General features: G+C 35.8%; 1 protein-coding gene across 2 annotated transcripts; it reads left to right on the forward strand.

Moving 5' to 3' along the window:
* The first annotated feature begins 350 nt into the window (after positions 1-350).
* LOC128507487 (complement factor B-like) lies at positions 351-9,764 on the forward strand. Of its 2 annotated transcripts, none has more exons than XM_053478448.1 (18): positions 351-451; positions 2,546-2,746; positions 2,839-3,024; positions 3,196-3,369; positions 3,513-3,599; positions 3,704-3,843; positions 4,228-4,372; positions 4,661-4,792; positions 4,906-4,998; positions 5,316-5,456; positions 5,629-5,738; positions 5,992-6,118; positions 6,519-6,666; positions 6,744-6,823; positions 7,045-7,154; positions 8,779-8,911; positions 9,129-9,175; positions 9,389-9,764. In XM_053478448.1, the coding sequence occupies exons 1-18, from the start codon at positions 385-387 to the stop codon at positions 9,548-9,550; spliced, it is 2,283 nt and encodes a 760-aa protein (XP_053334423.1). In that variant the 5' UTR covers positions 351-384; the 3' UTR covers positions 9,551-9,764. The 2 variants fall into 2 exon arrangements, with proteins under 2 accessions (XP_053334423.1, XP_053334424.1); XM_053478449.1 differs by having other exon boundaries at positions 3,710-3,843.
* The last annotated feature ends 2,790 nt before the right edge of the window (positions 9,765-12,554 follow it).

Raw genomic sequence — 12,554 nt, forward strand, 5'->3', positions numbered from 1 at the left:
GCCAAGACCTCTGTACTTATATCATATCACATCATATCAGATTCCTACACAAACAAAAGAACAAAAATAAAATACTATATATATGTTTATTTATTTTTAGACCTTATTCACATTTTTTCATGGGATGCACACATTTTTAATTATTTATAAAATTTTTATATTTTACATTTCATTAATTCCCCTGACATGATTAAAAATATATAAATAATCACTTTATGTGTTGTTGGTCAATGATCCTCTTTATTTGACTTGAAGTTAAACAGTGACCATGTGATACTAGTTCTGCCCTCCAAGTGACCCACTCCGCCCACCACTTCATAAGCGTGACTCAACCTGCTAGTTTCTTATTTTTCATTATATTTACAATAAGGTTGCAAAGACGACATGCAGTCTGTGGTTTTTTGGAGTTTATTTTTTTTGGTGATTTTAAGCCATTGCCCCTTTCTATACGGTAAGATTATTGTCTTTACAATCTTTACAAAGGTTTTTTTTATGGTTAATTTATATTCACACTTATACATTGGTCAAAAACTGTTTTGTCTTATATTTGTCTTATATTACTGAGTTGAAAATAACTTGAGGAAATGCACAAATACACAAATTTGTGAGTCCAGCACTCACAAATTTACTCGGAATAACTTTTCTAAACATTTACAGTAATTCAGCTAAGCATTTAAAACCAAAATAAGTTTAGATTATCAGTCCACAGAACATGTTTACTTTTAACAATTACTATGAAATTATGATCACATTTACATTTAGGCATTTGGCAGATGCTCTTATCCAGAGCGACTTACAAAAAGTGCTTTAATGTTTACAACATTGGATACATACTTACACTGGGTTAACTAGGTTAATAACTAAGTACCATTAGTCCAACACATCTGAAGAGTTTTTTTTTTTTTTTTTTTTTTGGGGGGGGGGGGGGGGTTTAGTCCAAGTACTGGAGAAACAGATGCGTCTTGAGTCGTCGTTTAAAGATAGTCAAAGTATCATAAATGAATTATAGATGTTTTTTCTTTAGGTATATTGCAATTTAAAAATACTATTCATTTGTAAACTAGTTGACAACTGAATGAAGGTCATAAAAAGTTTTTTTCTTTTAATTGTAGTGAAGTAGATGTTTAAATGATCTAAATTTGTATTAATATTACAAAAAAAAAGAACAAAAACATAAAATGGGCCGTGCTGCCCTGCTTAATTTTTTGCATTTCCTTTGTTTAATGTAAAATAAAAACATATAAATACAGTGGAACCTTGGATTACGAGCATAATTCGTTCCAGAAGTGGGCTTGTATTCCAAAACTCGTAAACCAAATTTAATTTCCCTATAAGAAATAATGGAAACTCAAATTATTCGTTCCACAGACCAAAAAAATAAATACATAAAAATAATTAACACACAATATAAAGCAAAAATAAAACAAAATAACCTACATTTTACCTTTTAAAAAAAGTAAAAAGAATTCCACACAGATGAGTGTTTCCGTTCAAGTGTTTCATGCTGTGTGTGTGTGTGTGTGTGTGTGTGTGTGTGAAACCCCTCCCGTGCCAAGAGAGAGTATGAACCGGCTCGGTGTCAACTTGTGCACGCGCACACACATAAGAGAGACTGAGGGAGAAAATGGATTTTTAAACTTCTAATGAGACTTTATTACACAGTAAACCTTTCTTATTTGAATTTCACATAAACACACATTAACGGAAAGACTGTTTTGTCTGAAAAATTAGCAAGGAACATCGCTAATGACACTCGTGTGAGCGCTTAATAACAGAATCAATGCTGTAAAGTAAAACAAACAAACAAATGAACCGCACGTTACCTTACTACCTATGCAGTGTTTCTGTGTAGAACAGACAGTGTGTGTGTGTTTGTGTATGAAGCACACCCTCACTGCTTCACACACACACACACACACACACACACACTCTAAACGCACGCGCGAGAGAGAGAGAGAGAGAGAGAGAGTGTGTGCACGGTATCAAATTACGCGCGCGCACACATAGGCTGTAACAGAGAGGGAGAGATAAAATGGATTTTCTAATGAGGTTTTCTTTTGCTTTACATGCGCGCAGACACGTGTGTTACAAGAAACAGTACACGCACGCTGTACACACTCGCTTACAAACACAAAATAAAATGTTTTACACACACACGTGTGGTCACAGTGTTATAGTAAATAGTACACGCGTGCACGGATGTTGATTATACCAGTAAGAGACTAGCACTAAGACCCAGCAGGGGAGACGATTACCCACAATTCCGCAGCGCAAGAGAAAGAAAAAACGTTGGCTCATTTGTGATCATGTGACAAGAAACACATGCAAGAAGCGCATGCGTGATACATAATACTCGGTGCTCGTAAACCAAGACTTGCTCGTTTTTCAAATCACAATTTATTAAAAATCTTTGCTCGTCTTGCGGAACACTTGAAAACTGCGTTACTCTCAATCTGAGGTTTCACTGTACATAAAAAAAATGAAATTTTAAACATAGAAAAATTATTTTCCCAAATATAAGATCTAATTCTCTGTTTCTCTTTAGGGGCTCCGTCTTTATCTCAGTGCCCTGACACTAATTTGGGTATCACTGGGGGCCGTTACATCCTCTCTAAAGGGTATAATGATGGTAGTATCCTGAGATACATCTGTCCAGAAGGGTTTTATCCATATCCTGTAAAAAAACGTGAATGTGACAGAGGCCAGTGGGATCCCAACCCTAACAAAAAACCCCCAGTGTGCAAGAGTAAGTAACAAACCATTCTGTAACAGCACACTTGAACTAATTTGTCCTTTTTAAACAGCTGCATTATTTCTGTATCTCCCCAACGTTTTTAGAAATCACATGTCCTAATCCAAATGTTCTGGAAAATGGAGCTGTGCAACCTGTTAAACCGTTCTACTATGTGAACGACACAACCACCTATAAATGTAATTCTGATTACACATTTCGAGGATCTGCCACCCGTGTGTGTCAGGTCAATGGCAAGTGGAGCGGTGGCACACCAATCTGTAGTCATAACAGTAAGGAATGAGTTTCAACTTTATTAATCCATTAATTTCATTAATAATACTTTTATTCTCATCACATTGGATGAGAAATAATGAATTAATTGATTATTTTTCATCCAGTTTAAATAAAATGATTATGAGAATGACAGCCAGATCTGATAATAACATATACTCAATCCACAGCTGATCACTGCCCTGACCCTGGTACTCCACCAGGTGCCAGCAGAGAAGGTCACATTTTTAACATCGATGACAAAGTTACCTACACCTGTGCTAAGAATCTAAAACTAATAGGTTCCAAAGTGCGTGTGTGTCAGGATGGTGGCGAATGGTCAGGAAAAGAGCCGGAGTGTTATGGTGAGCATCCTGATAGTATCACAGGCACCAGAGTGCACTCCAGCGTTCTACAGCATATTAATATCGTAATAGGGAAATTATTTTTATTTTGCCTGATTTCGGCTTGCTGGTATTTGAACATAATGCTCTTTTTTTCATTTTAGCCGATTTTACATACGACACTCCTGAAGAAGTAGCAGAGGCTTTTAGCAGTTCTTTAAAGACTACTTTAACCATTAATGAGGAATCAGGTACAGTAGGACTCCACAAGTTCATATCCATTTTAATAAGTGACTGTAAATTGCTTTGTTTTATACTGAGTTATAAATATCTGTTCCTTTAAAAAAATAAAAAGAAACAGTTCAAGCTGGAAAGAAAATTCGTTTGGAAAAGGGAGGAAAACTTGACATCTATATTGCCCTGGATGCATCTGACAGCATAGACGAGGAAGATTTTAATAAGACAAAGGATGTCATCAAGAAGCTCATAACAAAGGTATATTAAGTTAAAATGTAAATTTGTAGGTTTTAGCAATTGAGATGTACTTATAATTTTAAATTTATTATACTTTTGGTATTTATATGTATGAAAATGATTGATGGGCAATTAGAGCCTCAATTTTGTACTCAGTTTACTTTTGCTGTACCAATATTTTGACATTTCAAATTATTTTTGTCCAAGAGCTTTATTATGATATGGAAACATTTGTAAGCTGTAAAGTCCAAATCTGACTATTCAAAATGGTGTTTTAAACTATTAATATGCACATTTTTACTGTATGACTTTCACTTATTTCCTATGACAACATTGCAGGTCTGAATGGTTTTGACTGATGCATTAATTATGACAACTCTTTTATTTATTTTTTTCCTCCAACAGATAAGCTATTATGAGGCTTTTCCGAATTATGAAATCATTATTTTTGCCACAGATGTGACAAAAGTTGTTAATATTACTGATTACAAGAGGAAAGAAACAACGTTAAAAGATGTTCTCACATTGCTAGATAATTATAATTATGGTGGTAAGTTTTACCCTGGAAATCCATTTATACATTTCATTTTAATATGTATATCTCACATACGTGGCCTTTAAGTGGTATTTATTGATGTATTGTTCTTAACAGATAGATAAACATTATGTGACATGTTAGGAAGGCTGCTTTATAACAGTCTGTAGAGAAATACAGCAATTTAAAACAATACATTGCGAGTATTTAAATGGTTTATCAACTAGGTGATATTTATTTATTTATTTATTTATTTATTAAAAACTGATTCCTGCATGACCCACATTTCTTGTTTGTTAACAGATAAAGGACAGAAATCAGGAACCAACATTCGCAAAGCTTATGAAGCTATACGAGACAGTATCAGTTTTGAGAAGGCGCATAATAAGACAGCATTCGATGAGACACAGCAAGTCGTAATCATGTTCACTGATGGTATTAGACCCTTCTTTGTATATTATATGTTGATTTAATGTTACTGCATTATTATTATTATTATTATTATTATTGTCCATAATTATGTTGTCCATAATTATCTATGTCTACAGGTATTGCCAATATGGGAGGAAACCCCACTCCTGTAGTTGAGGAAATCAGGCAAACAGTTTTCAATAATGATGAAAAACGGGATAAATATCTTGGTAACTAAAACATAAATGCTTTTTAAGATCCATTTATACTAAAAGTGAAAATATATGATCAACAGAAGTGAATCTGTCACCACTAATCTTTCCCGCTACAGCAAATTCTTATATTATTTAATATCCTTTGAAGGTAGCCTTTTTTAAAATTGGATCCTTGGTCTTCATACATACATACAGTAAGCAGTAACCTGGACCAAGAGGCAGCTGAATGTTTATTTAAAGGTTAAATGTCAGCAGGCAAACTTAATCATCTAAAGGAAAAATTAATTGAAATTCTATATGGAAATTATAATATACACATGTTTATCTTACAGATCTGTATGCATTTGGAGTGGGTGAAGATGTTGAGAAAGGCAAAATTGATGAGTGGGTGACCAAAAGAGACACCCATGAAAAGTATTTTTTCATACTACAAGACATGGAGGCAGTTGGAAAAACTTTAGATGAAATGATTGGTATTTATGTTTTTTTTGTTTTTTTTAAGTTACTCTGTATAAAATCAGCAAAATAACTGTGAATTTAATCCATAGTCAATACATTTTGTTAATGTTGTAGCTTCATTGTGTGTGTGTGTGTGTGTGTGTGTGTGTGTGTGTGAACATTTTACTATATGTGTTTCTTCCGTAGATGAGAGCACTAGTGTGTCTCTGTGTGGACTCTACAAAGACTACTATGATCCTGATCTTAGATCAACCTATCGTTACACATACCCCTGGCTGATTAAGATATCTATAACTGTAAGATTTGTTTTTACCCACCTCTTCTACATACACACACACACACACTCCCCCACACACAATTTTTCACCTGCCATTTCACACTAGCCAACTCTCCTCATTATATAAATCATTATTTAATGTTTTGATTTTTTTATACATAAATGTTTTATAGCATTAGTGGTTTGCAGTTTAGTTAACTTGTATTCAGTATGTTATAAATAATATTGGCTGCTAAAAATTGTAAGCATGATTTTTTTTTTCCATGTATCAGCATGAGAGTGGCACAGCAAACTGTATAGGATCACTGGTCACTCCCAAGTTTATTCTAACTGCTGCCCATTGCTTCAGGTTTGATGATAGTCCTGACAAAATACTACTTGCAACACCTGATTATAGAGGTATCATATGCACTCACAGCACACACTTGTATGTAGGGTGGTCTGGGAAAACCTGTTACCCAACAGTGCAACTAAATTCTGACAAATCAGGCTCATTTGCCTAAAACAATTGACACCTCATTTAGAAACAACTAATAGAACATAGAACACACTTTTCTTAATTTTCACAATTGAGTGACTAGACTTTAATACTAACTTTCCTTGTGATTGAGACAAGATGCAATAGCTTATATCTGCTTATAGCTGTCAGAACTACAGTATACACATGAAATGTAGAAAATGTAGAAATTATACTGTATCGAGAGTTTCCCTGGCTGACATGTATTAAGAATTTTTAACAAAACCAGGTAAATATACATTTCCCTTTTAATGTTTGTATTATTATTGTTATTATTATTAGATATAGGAAAATTAGAGGTGGAGAGGTTCCTTCTTCATCCCGACTACAATATCAAAAAGAAGGCAGCAGAGAATATAACAGAGTTTTATGAATATGATGTGGCTCTTATAGAGTTAAAGAAAAGTGTGCAAGTCAGTCCAGACATCAGGTGAGTAATTTACGCTAATTTAGCATCTTATCAAGCAAAAGCAAATTTGTCATAACTCACTATTCTTTGTGTTTTAGACCTATTTGTATTCCCTGCACTGAGGAGACGAATGGAGCTCTACAACTGTCTGCTAGTGACGCAACATGTGCAAAACATAGTGAGTTAAAAACCTTTTAATCTATTGATGTAACACAATTTTTTCTAGCTATTGTACATCGTATATGTTATACATTTAGAGACAGGCAGTAAGTATAATAATTAAAAATACAACATCTATATAATGAAGTATTGGGGAAAAAAATCAGGTACATGTAAACAGGGATTACATGCTTTAGACAAATGCAGATTAATTGTATTTTCCATTTTGTTCTTTTACAGGGGAAGTGCTGTTGAACCATGATCTTGTGAAGGCACATTTCATAACACATCATTTAGAAAAGAGAGGACAAAAACCAAAACAAGATGTCCAAATCAGACAGGGGCATCAGGTAAATATATAGTATCCTATAGCTGAGATACACAAAGATTTTTTCTTTTTAACAAAAAATGCATTTTGCACCGAGGTAGCTAATTAAGTTTGTTATAAATAGTCTGCCTAAGTTGAGAGTCTTGTCTGGCATCTGTTTAAGTTAAGTGGGTGTAAATGTTTTCATGTTCTTGGTGTCATGCCACTTCCCTGGCTCCTGGTTTGTCCTGTTCTTGGTTTTGTTCTGTTTATGTACTGTCATGTTTCGTTCCTAGTTTGTTATGTCTGATATCCTAGCCTGATGCGTTTATATCCAAGCCAATGTTAAGCCTAGCTATTGACTTGCCTCGCTCCAGTTTAGTTGCTGTTTAGTTACTGTTCCTTGATTTCCTTATGTAAGTGTCCATTTATGTTAAGTTTTCGTTAAAAGACTTTAAGTGATCTCCTTTTGCATATATGCCTCAGTATCTAAAGCCCACACACAACATCCGTTAGTTACTCTGTTTCAGAAGGGTCGAATTATTGTCCTACATCAAGCAAATAAAATAAGTAGGGAGATTGCTGAAACAACTAACATTGGGTTAAGAACTGTAAAACGCATTATTAAACCTGGAAGGAAGAAATGTGGTCATTGTTTTTAGTGATCATGATTTTTACATTATTTAACAATTGGTGAAATCAAATTGTAAAAAACAACAGTAGAACTCACGGCTATGTTTAATAGTGAAAGAGTAAGAGTATTTCCAAATACATAATATGGAAACTTAAAAGACTTGGACTAAACAGCTGTGTAGCCTTAATAAAAAACAAATATCAGTGGGACTAATTAGAAAATTGGTGGTCCAGATTATCCTGTTTCAAATTGATGGGTGCATCGGGTTAAGAATAGAGGTGGATGAAGTACTGGACCCATTATGCCTAGAGTCTACCATTAAAGCCCTTGGGGAAGATTTATGATCTGGGGTTGCTTCTGTTGGTCAGGTCTCAGTTCAGCAATGCTACCGTATATGCCCAAAAGATGAGGTCAGCTGATGACCTGAATATACTGATTGACCAGGTTTTTCCACCAATGGATTTTATTTCCCTAATGGCCTGGGCATATTCCAAGATGACAATGTCAGATTACATTGGGATCAAATTGTGAAAGAGTGGTTCAGGGAGCATTAGACATCATTTTCACACATGAAAATTCATTTCACTTTATCAAAGTTAAAATTGGTCAAAATTTGACCTACACAATGCTCTAGACATTCTTTTTGATTTTGGAAATTGATTTAAGGACTCTTGGAAGATTCTAGTTGGCCAGTTATATTCAAAACTATATAAGAGTTCATTTGGGGAGTGTACCTGTGACTGTATAAGCTATAGTTCCCTGTATATAAGGCAGCCTGATGGTACCAAATAATGAGTGAAATCATCAGTAAAGTGTTGTGTGAACCTCAGGGAGGGCAGTGTCAAGTGTTTGACTCAATTTCACGCAATTAAAGCTCAATGTCAAAACAATTACTAACAAAACAAATGTAAATATATGTCCCCCAGTTACTTTAATATAAAAGTGAAAAAAAATCTGTCCTTTAACTACTGTTTTAAAACTGTGTCACTGCACAAAGTTGTTAATGCCATGTTTTTGTTGTTCCTTTCTATAGAGAGATGGATGCTTTAACCAGGCTGAAAAGATATTAAAAATCGACCAGGAAAAATCAAAGAAGATGATTACAGATAACTTTTTATGCACTGGCGGAGCTTCACAAAACTACATAGATGACGTTACTTGCAGCGGTAATATGCCATGATCTTTTATTAGCACACGATTCAGGTTCACCTTGATGATAAAATGTAGAATTGGAATATATTTGTGTGCAAAACAGAAGATCCTTCATATTTACCTTAAATTTAATCACATTGAATCTTTCTTATATGAATAAAACGTACCTTAATATTTATATCCGTTTATCAAATTATGTTCTTACTGTACTTAAGTGACATTTTCTAACAGGTGACTCTGGTGGAGCTACGTTTGTGGAAAGAAACCGTTTGATTCAGGTCAGAGTTAAAGTTTTCCTCTTAATATTTATGCTTTAAACCAAGCTTATTGTTTAAGTCCTTATAATGCAAATGACTCAGATAAGAGATAAACATTACCAAGTTGAAAAATAAAATGACTGAGCACAACTTAAATACTACAATATAAAAATTGTTCCAGGAGCACAGTGCACAGAGAAAAGATTTATAATGATATTTGTTCATCAAACTCAGGTTGGAGTCATCAGCTGGGGTCTGGAGGACACATGTGTTACTAGTGGGGATCGTATAGATACCAGAGACTTCCATGTAGACCTCTTTGATCCAAAAGTGCGAGACTTTCTTCAAGACTATCTGGGCGATGAAGACATAGATACACCTCTACACTTTTTATAAAGATTCAGTGGATGGGCATTTACATTTTCTGTAAACATTTAATGAGCTACTTGTTGCTTCTCCTAAATTTTTGTAGGTTTTTAAAAAAAGGCCACGTCAACAATGTGACTAAGGGGCAAAACAAACTTTTTTTTAAATCACAGCATGCATGTATTGAGTATTCATAACTTTCTTTTCAAATTATCTCATTAAAATGCTATTTTATTTAGTGAAATGTTGTGTTTACTGGAACTGGAATTTATATAAACAGAGAAAAATATATATAAAATCATACCATGATGTCCAACTGAAAGTACAGGAGGATCATCTGCTTTTCTGTCTCTACCTATCTCATCATCTGCGCTCCTATCTTATTCATCTCTCACATTCACTTTTTTTCTTCTCTCATTCCTTCATTACTTTCCTATGTGTCCTTCTCTACCTTTACTCATCTAAACTGCCTACTCACTTCTACTTCTTTATTTCTCTTCATATTTTCCTCCTGCTCAGCCTGCATCCTTTCTGGGCTGAAAAAAGTTGGCAATATTTCAACCAAATGGTTCTTAACCCTGGTCCTGGAAGACCACGTAATCTGCACATTTTAGTGGTTTCCCTGCTCTATCACCTTCTTCAATTTAGAAAGGAGTGTTAATTACCTAATTAGTTAAATCGGGTAAGCTGGGAACTGAGAAAACACTAAAATGTGCAGGGTATGTGCTCCTCCTTGACCATGGTTTAGTAACACCGTTTTAAACCATATTTTTAGTTCCTAGTGCCATGGTGGCTTAGTGATTGGCACTGTCGCCTTTCACCTCCAGGGACCAGGTTTGATTCCTGCATCGGGTTTGTGTGCATGGAGTTTTCATGTTCTCCCTGTGCTTGGTGGGATCCTCCGGATGCTCCGGTTTCCTCCCACAGTCTAAAGACATGCAGGGTAGGCTATTTGGCTCCCAAATTAGGTTAATTGGTTCACAAATTGCCCCTAGTGTGTAAATGAGTGTGTGAGTGAGTGTGGGTGTGTGTGCCCTGCGGTGGATTGGCACCCTGTCCAGGGTGCACCCCGCCCTCATTCCCTAAGCCTCCTGGGATTGGCTTCAGGCCCCACACGACCCTAAATACAGGATAAAGCAGTATAGACGATGAGCGAGAAATAACCATTGCAACTGGACTGAGAATGTTTTGTGCTTGTTTTCTTTGCGTCAAAAAGCTCTAAAACGCATTCACAAATATATTAACAATGGAATATTAAAATTTATTTTTCCCTTATGTTTTACTGTGGTTTCACTGTTTTTTCCCCTGGAACTTGAGAGGTAAACACTGCTACAGATCAATTTATACAGTTATTGAGTTGTTGGTCATTGATCTCTGTTAAACTAAATATTGTTGATTCTGACTTACAAAGTCTTTTCCTGCATCATTTATGGTAACCTGGGAAGGACAGGTCTTTGGAGTTCATTTATTTTGTGATAATACTTTGTTCACTTATAATTGGAGACTCCTAAATCCTTGACTACACTTACAGTATGTTTTTTTATCAAATAAAATGGCATGCAAAATGTTTGCTCAAATGACAATTGATTTTTTTCCATCAAGTATATTAAATTTATTTAAAATTGCTCTAGATGTTTATAGTACCATGTTGCATCCTGGCACACATGATGGGTGTCAGATTATACTGTATGAGCAAGCAACATGAAACTCAAGGTGTATAAAATAATTAGCTTAATTAAACAGGCAAATAATATCCCAACCCTGCAGTGGTATGTAGCAAAACAACAAAGAAGATTCAATTCAATTCAATTCAATTTTATTTGTATAGCGCTTTTAGCAATTTTCATTGCCGCAAAGCAGCTTTACACAGTCAAAAAAATTATTCAAGTTTGTATGAAATGTGAATTTGTATGAATCAAAATGGTCAGTTTGTCCCTGGTGAGCAAGCCGAGGGCAACAGTGGCAAGGAAAAACTCCCTGAGATGGTAATAGGAAGAAACCTTGAGAGGAACCAGACTCAACAGGGAACCCATCCTCATTTGGGTGAAACAGAAAGCAGTAAATGATTTGCATTTATACAGTGTGTAGGGTGGGAGGCAGTTCAGCTATAATAGCTGATGTTAATTGATGTTAATATGGAGTCCAGGTAGTTATTGAAGACCCAGGTAGACTTGTAAGAAGTTCCAGTCATGAACTATCGAACTGTCAAGTCCCCAGAGAAACAGTTGCCAACACCAGTCAAGGCCAGAACCGCCTTCTAGGTAGAGAGAACCATCCCCAGACACCAGACGCATCCCGGAGAGACACACGGGGCATCCATGTGACGAGATCTTCAGCCAGAAGCGGGGCACCAGGATGGGTCAGACAGGTCCGGAGGGCAGAGGTAGTCTGGATCACTGGCAGCTCAGGAACGACATGTGTAGCTCGACAGAGAGAGAGAAAGAGTGAAAGGGGGAGACAGGAGGAGAGAAGAAAGAGAAAGACGGGGGGAAGAGAAGAAGAGGAGAGATGGCAGTTAGGTATGGTCACAGTCACACAATGTATAATGTGAATGTATATTAACTGTAGAGTGCAAGCAGAGACTCCGGCAGGACTAACTATGACAGCATAACTAAAAGGGAGAGCCAGAAGGAAACACAGACATGAGGGCTTCCTGACATGTAAAGCAAACAATCACCTCACCGTCAGCAAACCTGAGTGATCAATGAGAGTGAGGAAGACAGCATCTAAACATACCAGTTCACCATAATACTCTACGTCCATGAGTCCCCCAGATCGGTTCTTTTACCTATGGCAAATCTATTTATAAAAATGCTTGGCTAAATAAATAGGTTTTTAGCCTGGACTTAAACACTGAGACTGTGTCTGAGTCCTGAACACTATTTGGAAGACTATTCCATAATTTTGGGGCTTTGTAAGAAAAAGCTCTGCCCACAGCTGTATTTTTCATAATACGCGGTACTGACAAGCAGCCTGCATCCTTTGATCGAAGTAGGCGTGGCGGATCGTAAGACACTAGCAGTTCGCTCAGGTA

The sequence above is a fragment of the Clarias gariepinus genome, chromosome 19 (genome assembly GCF_024256425.1).
Source record: "Clarias gariepinus isolate MV-2021 ecotype Netherlands chromosome 19, CGAR_prim_01v2, whole genome shotgun sequence".
Lineage (NCBI taxonomy): Eukaryota > Metazoa > Chordata > Actinopteri > Siluriformes > Clariidae > Clarias > Clarias gariepinus.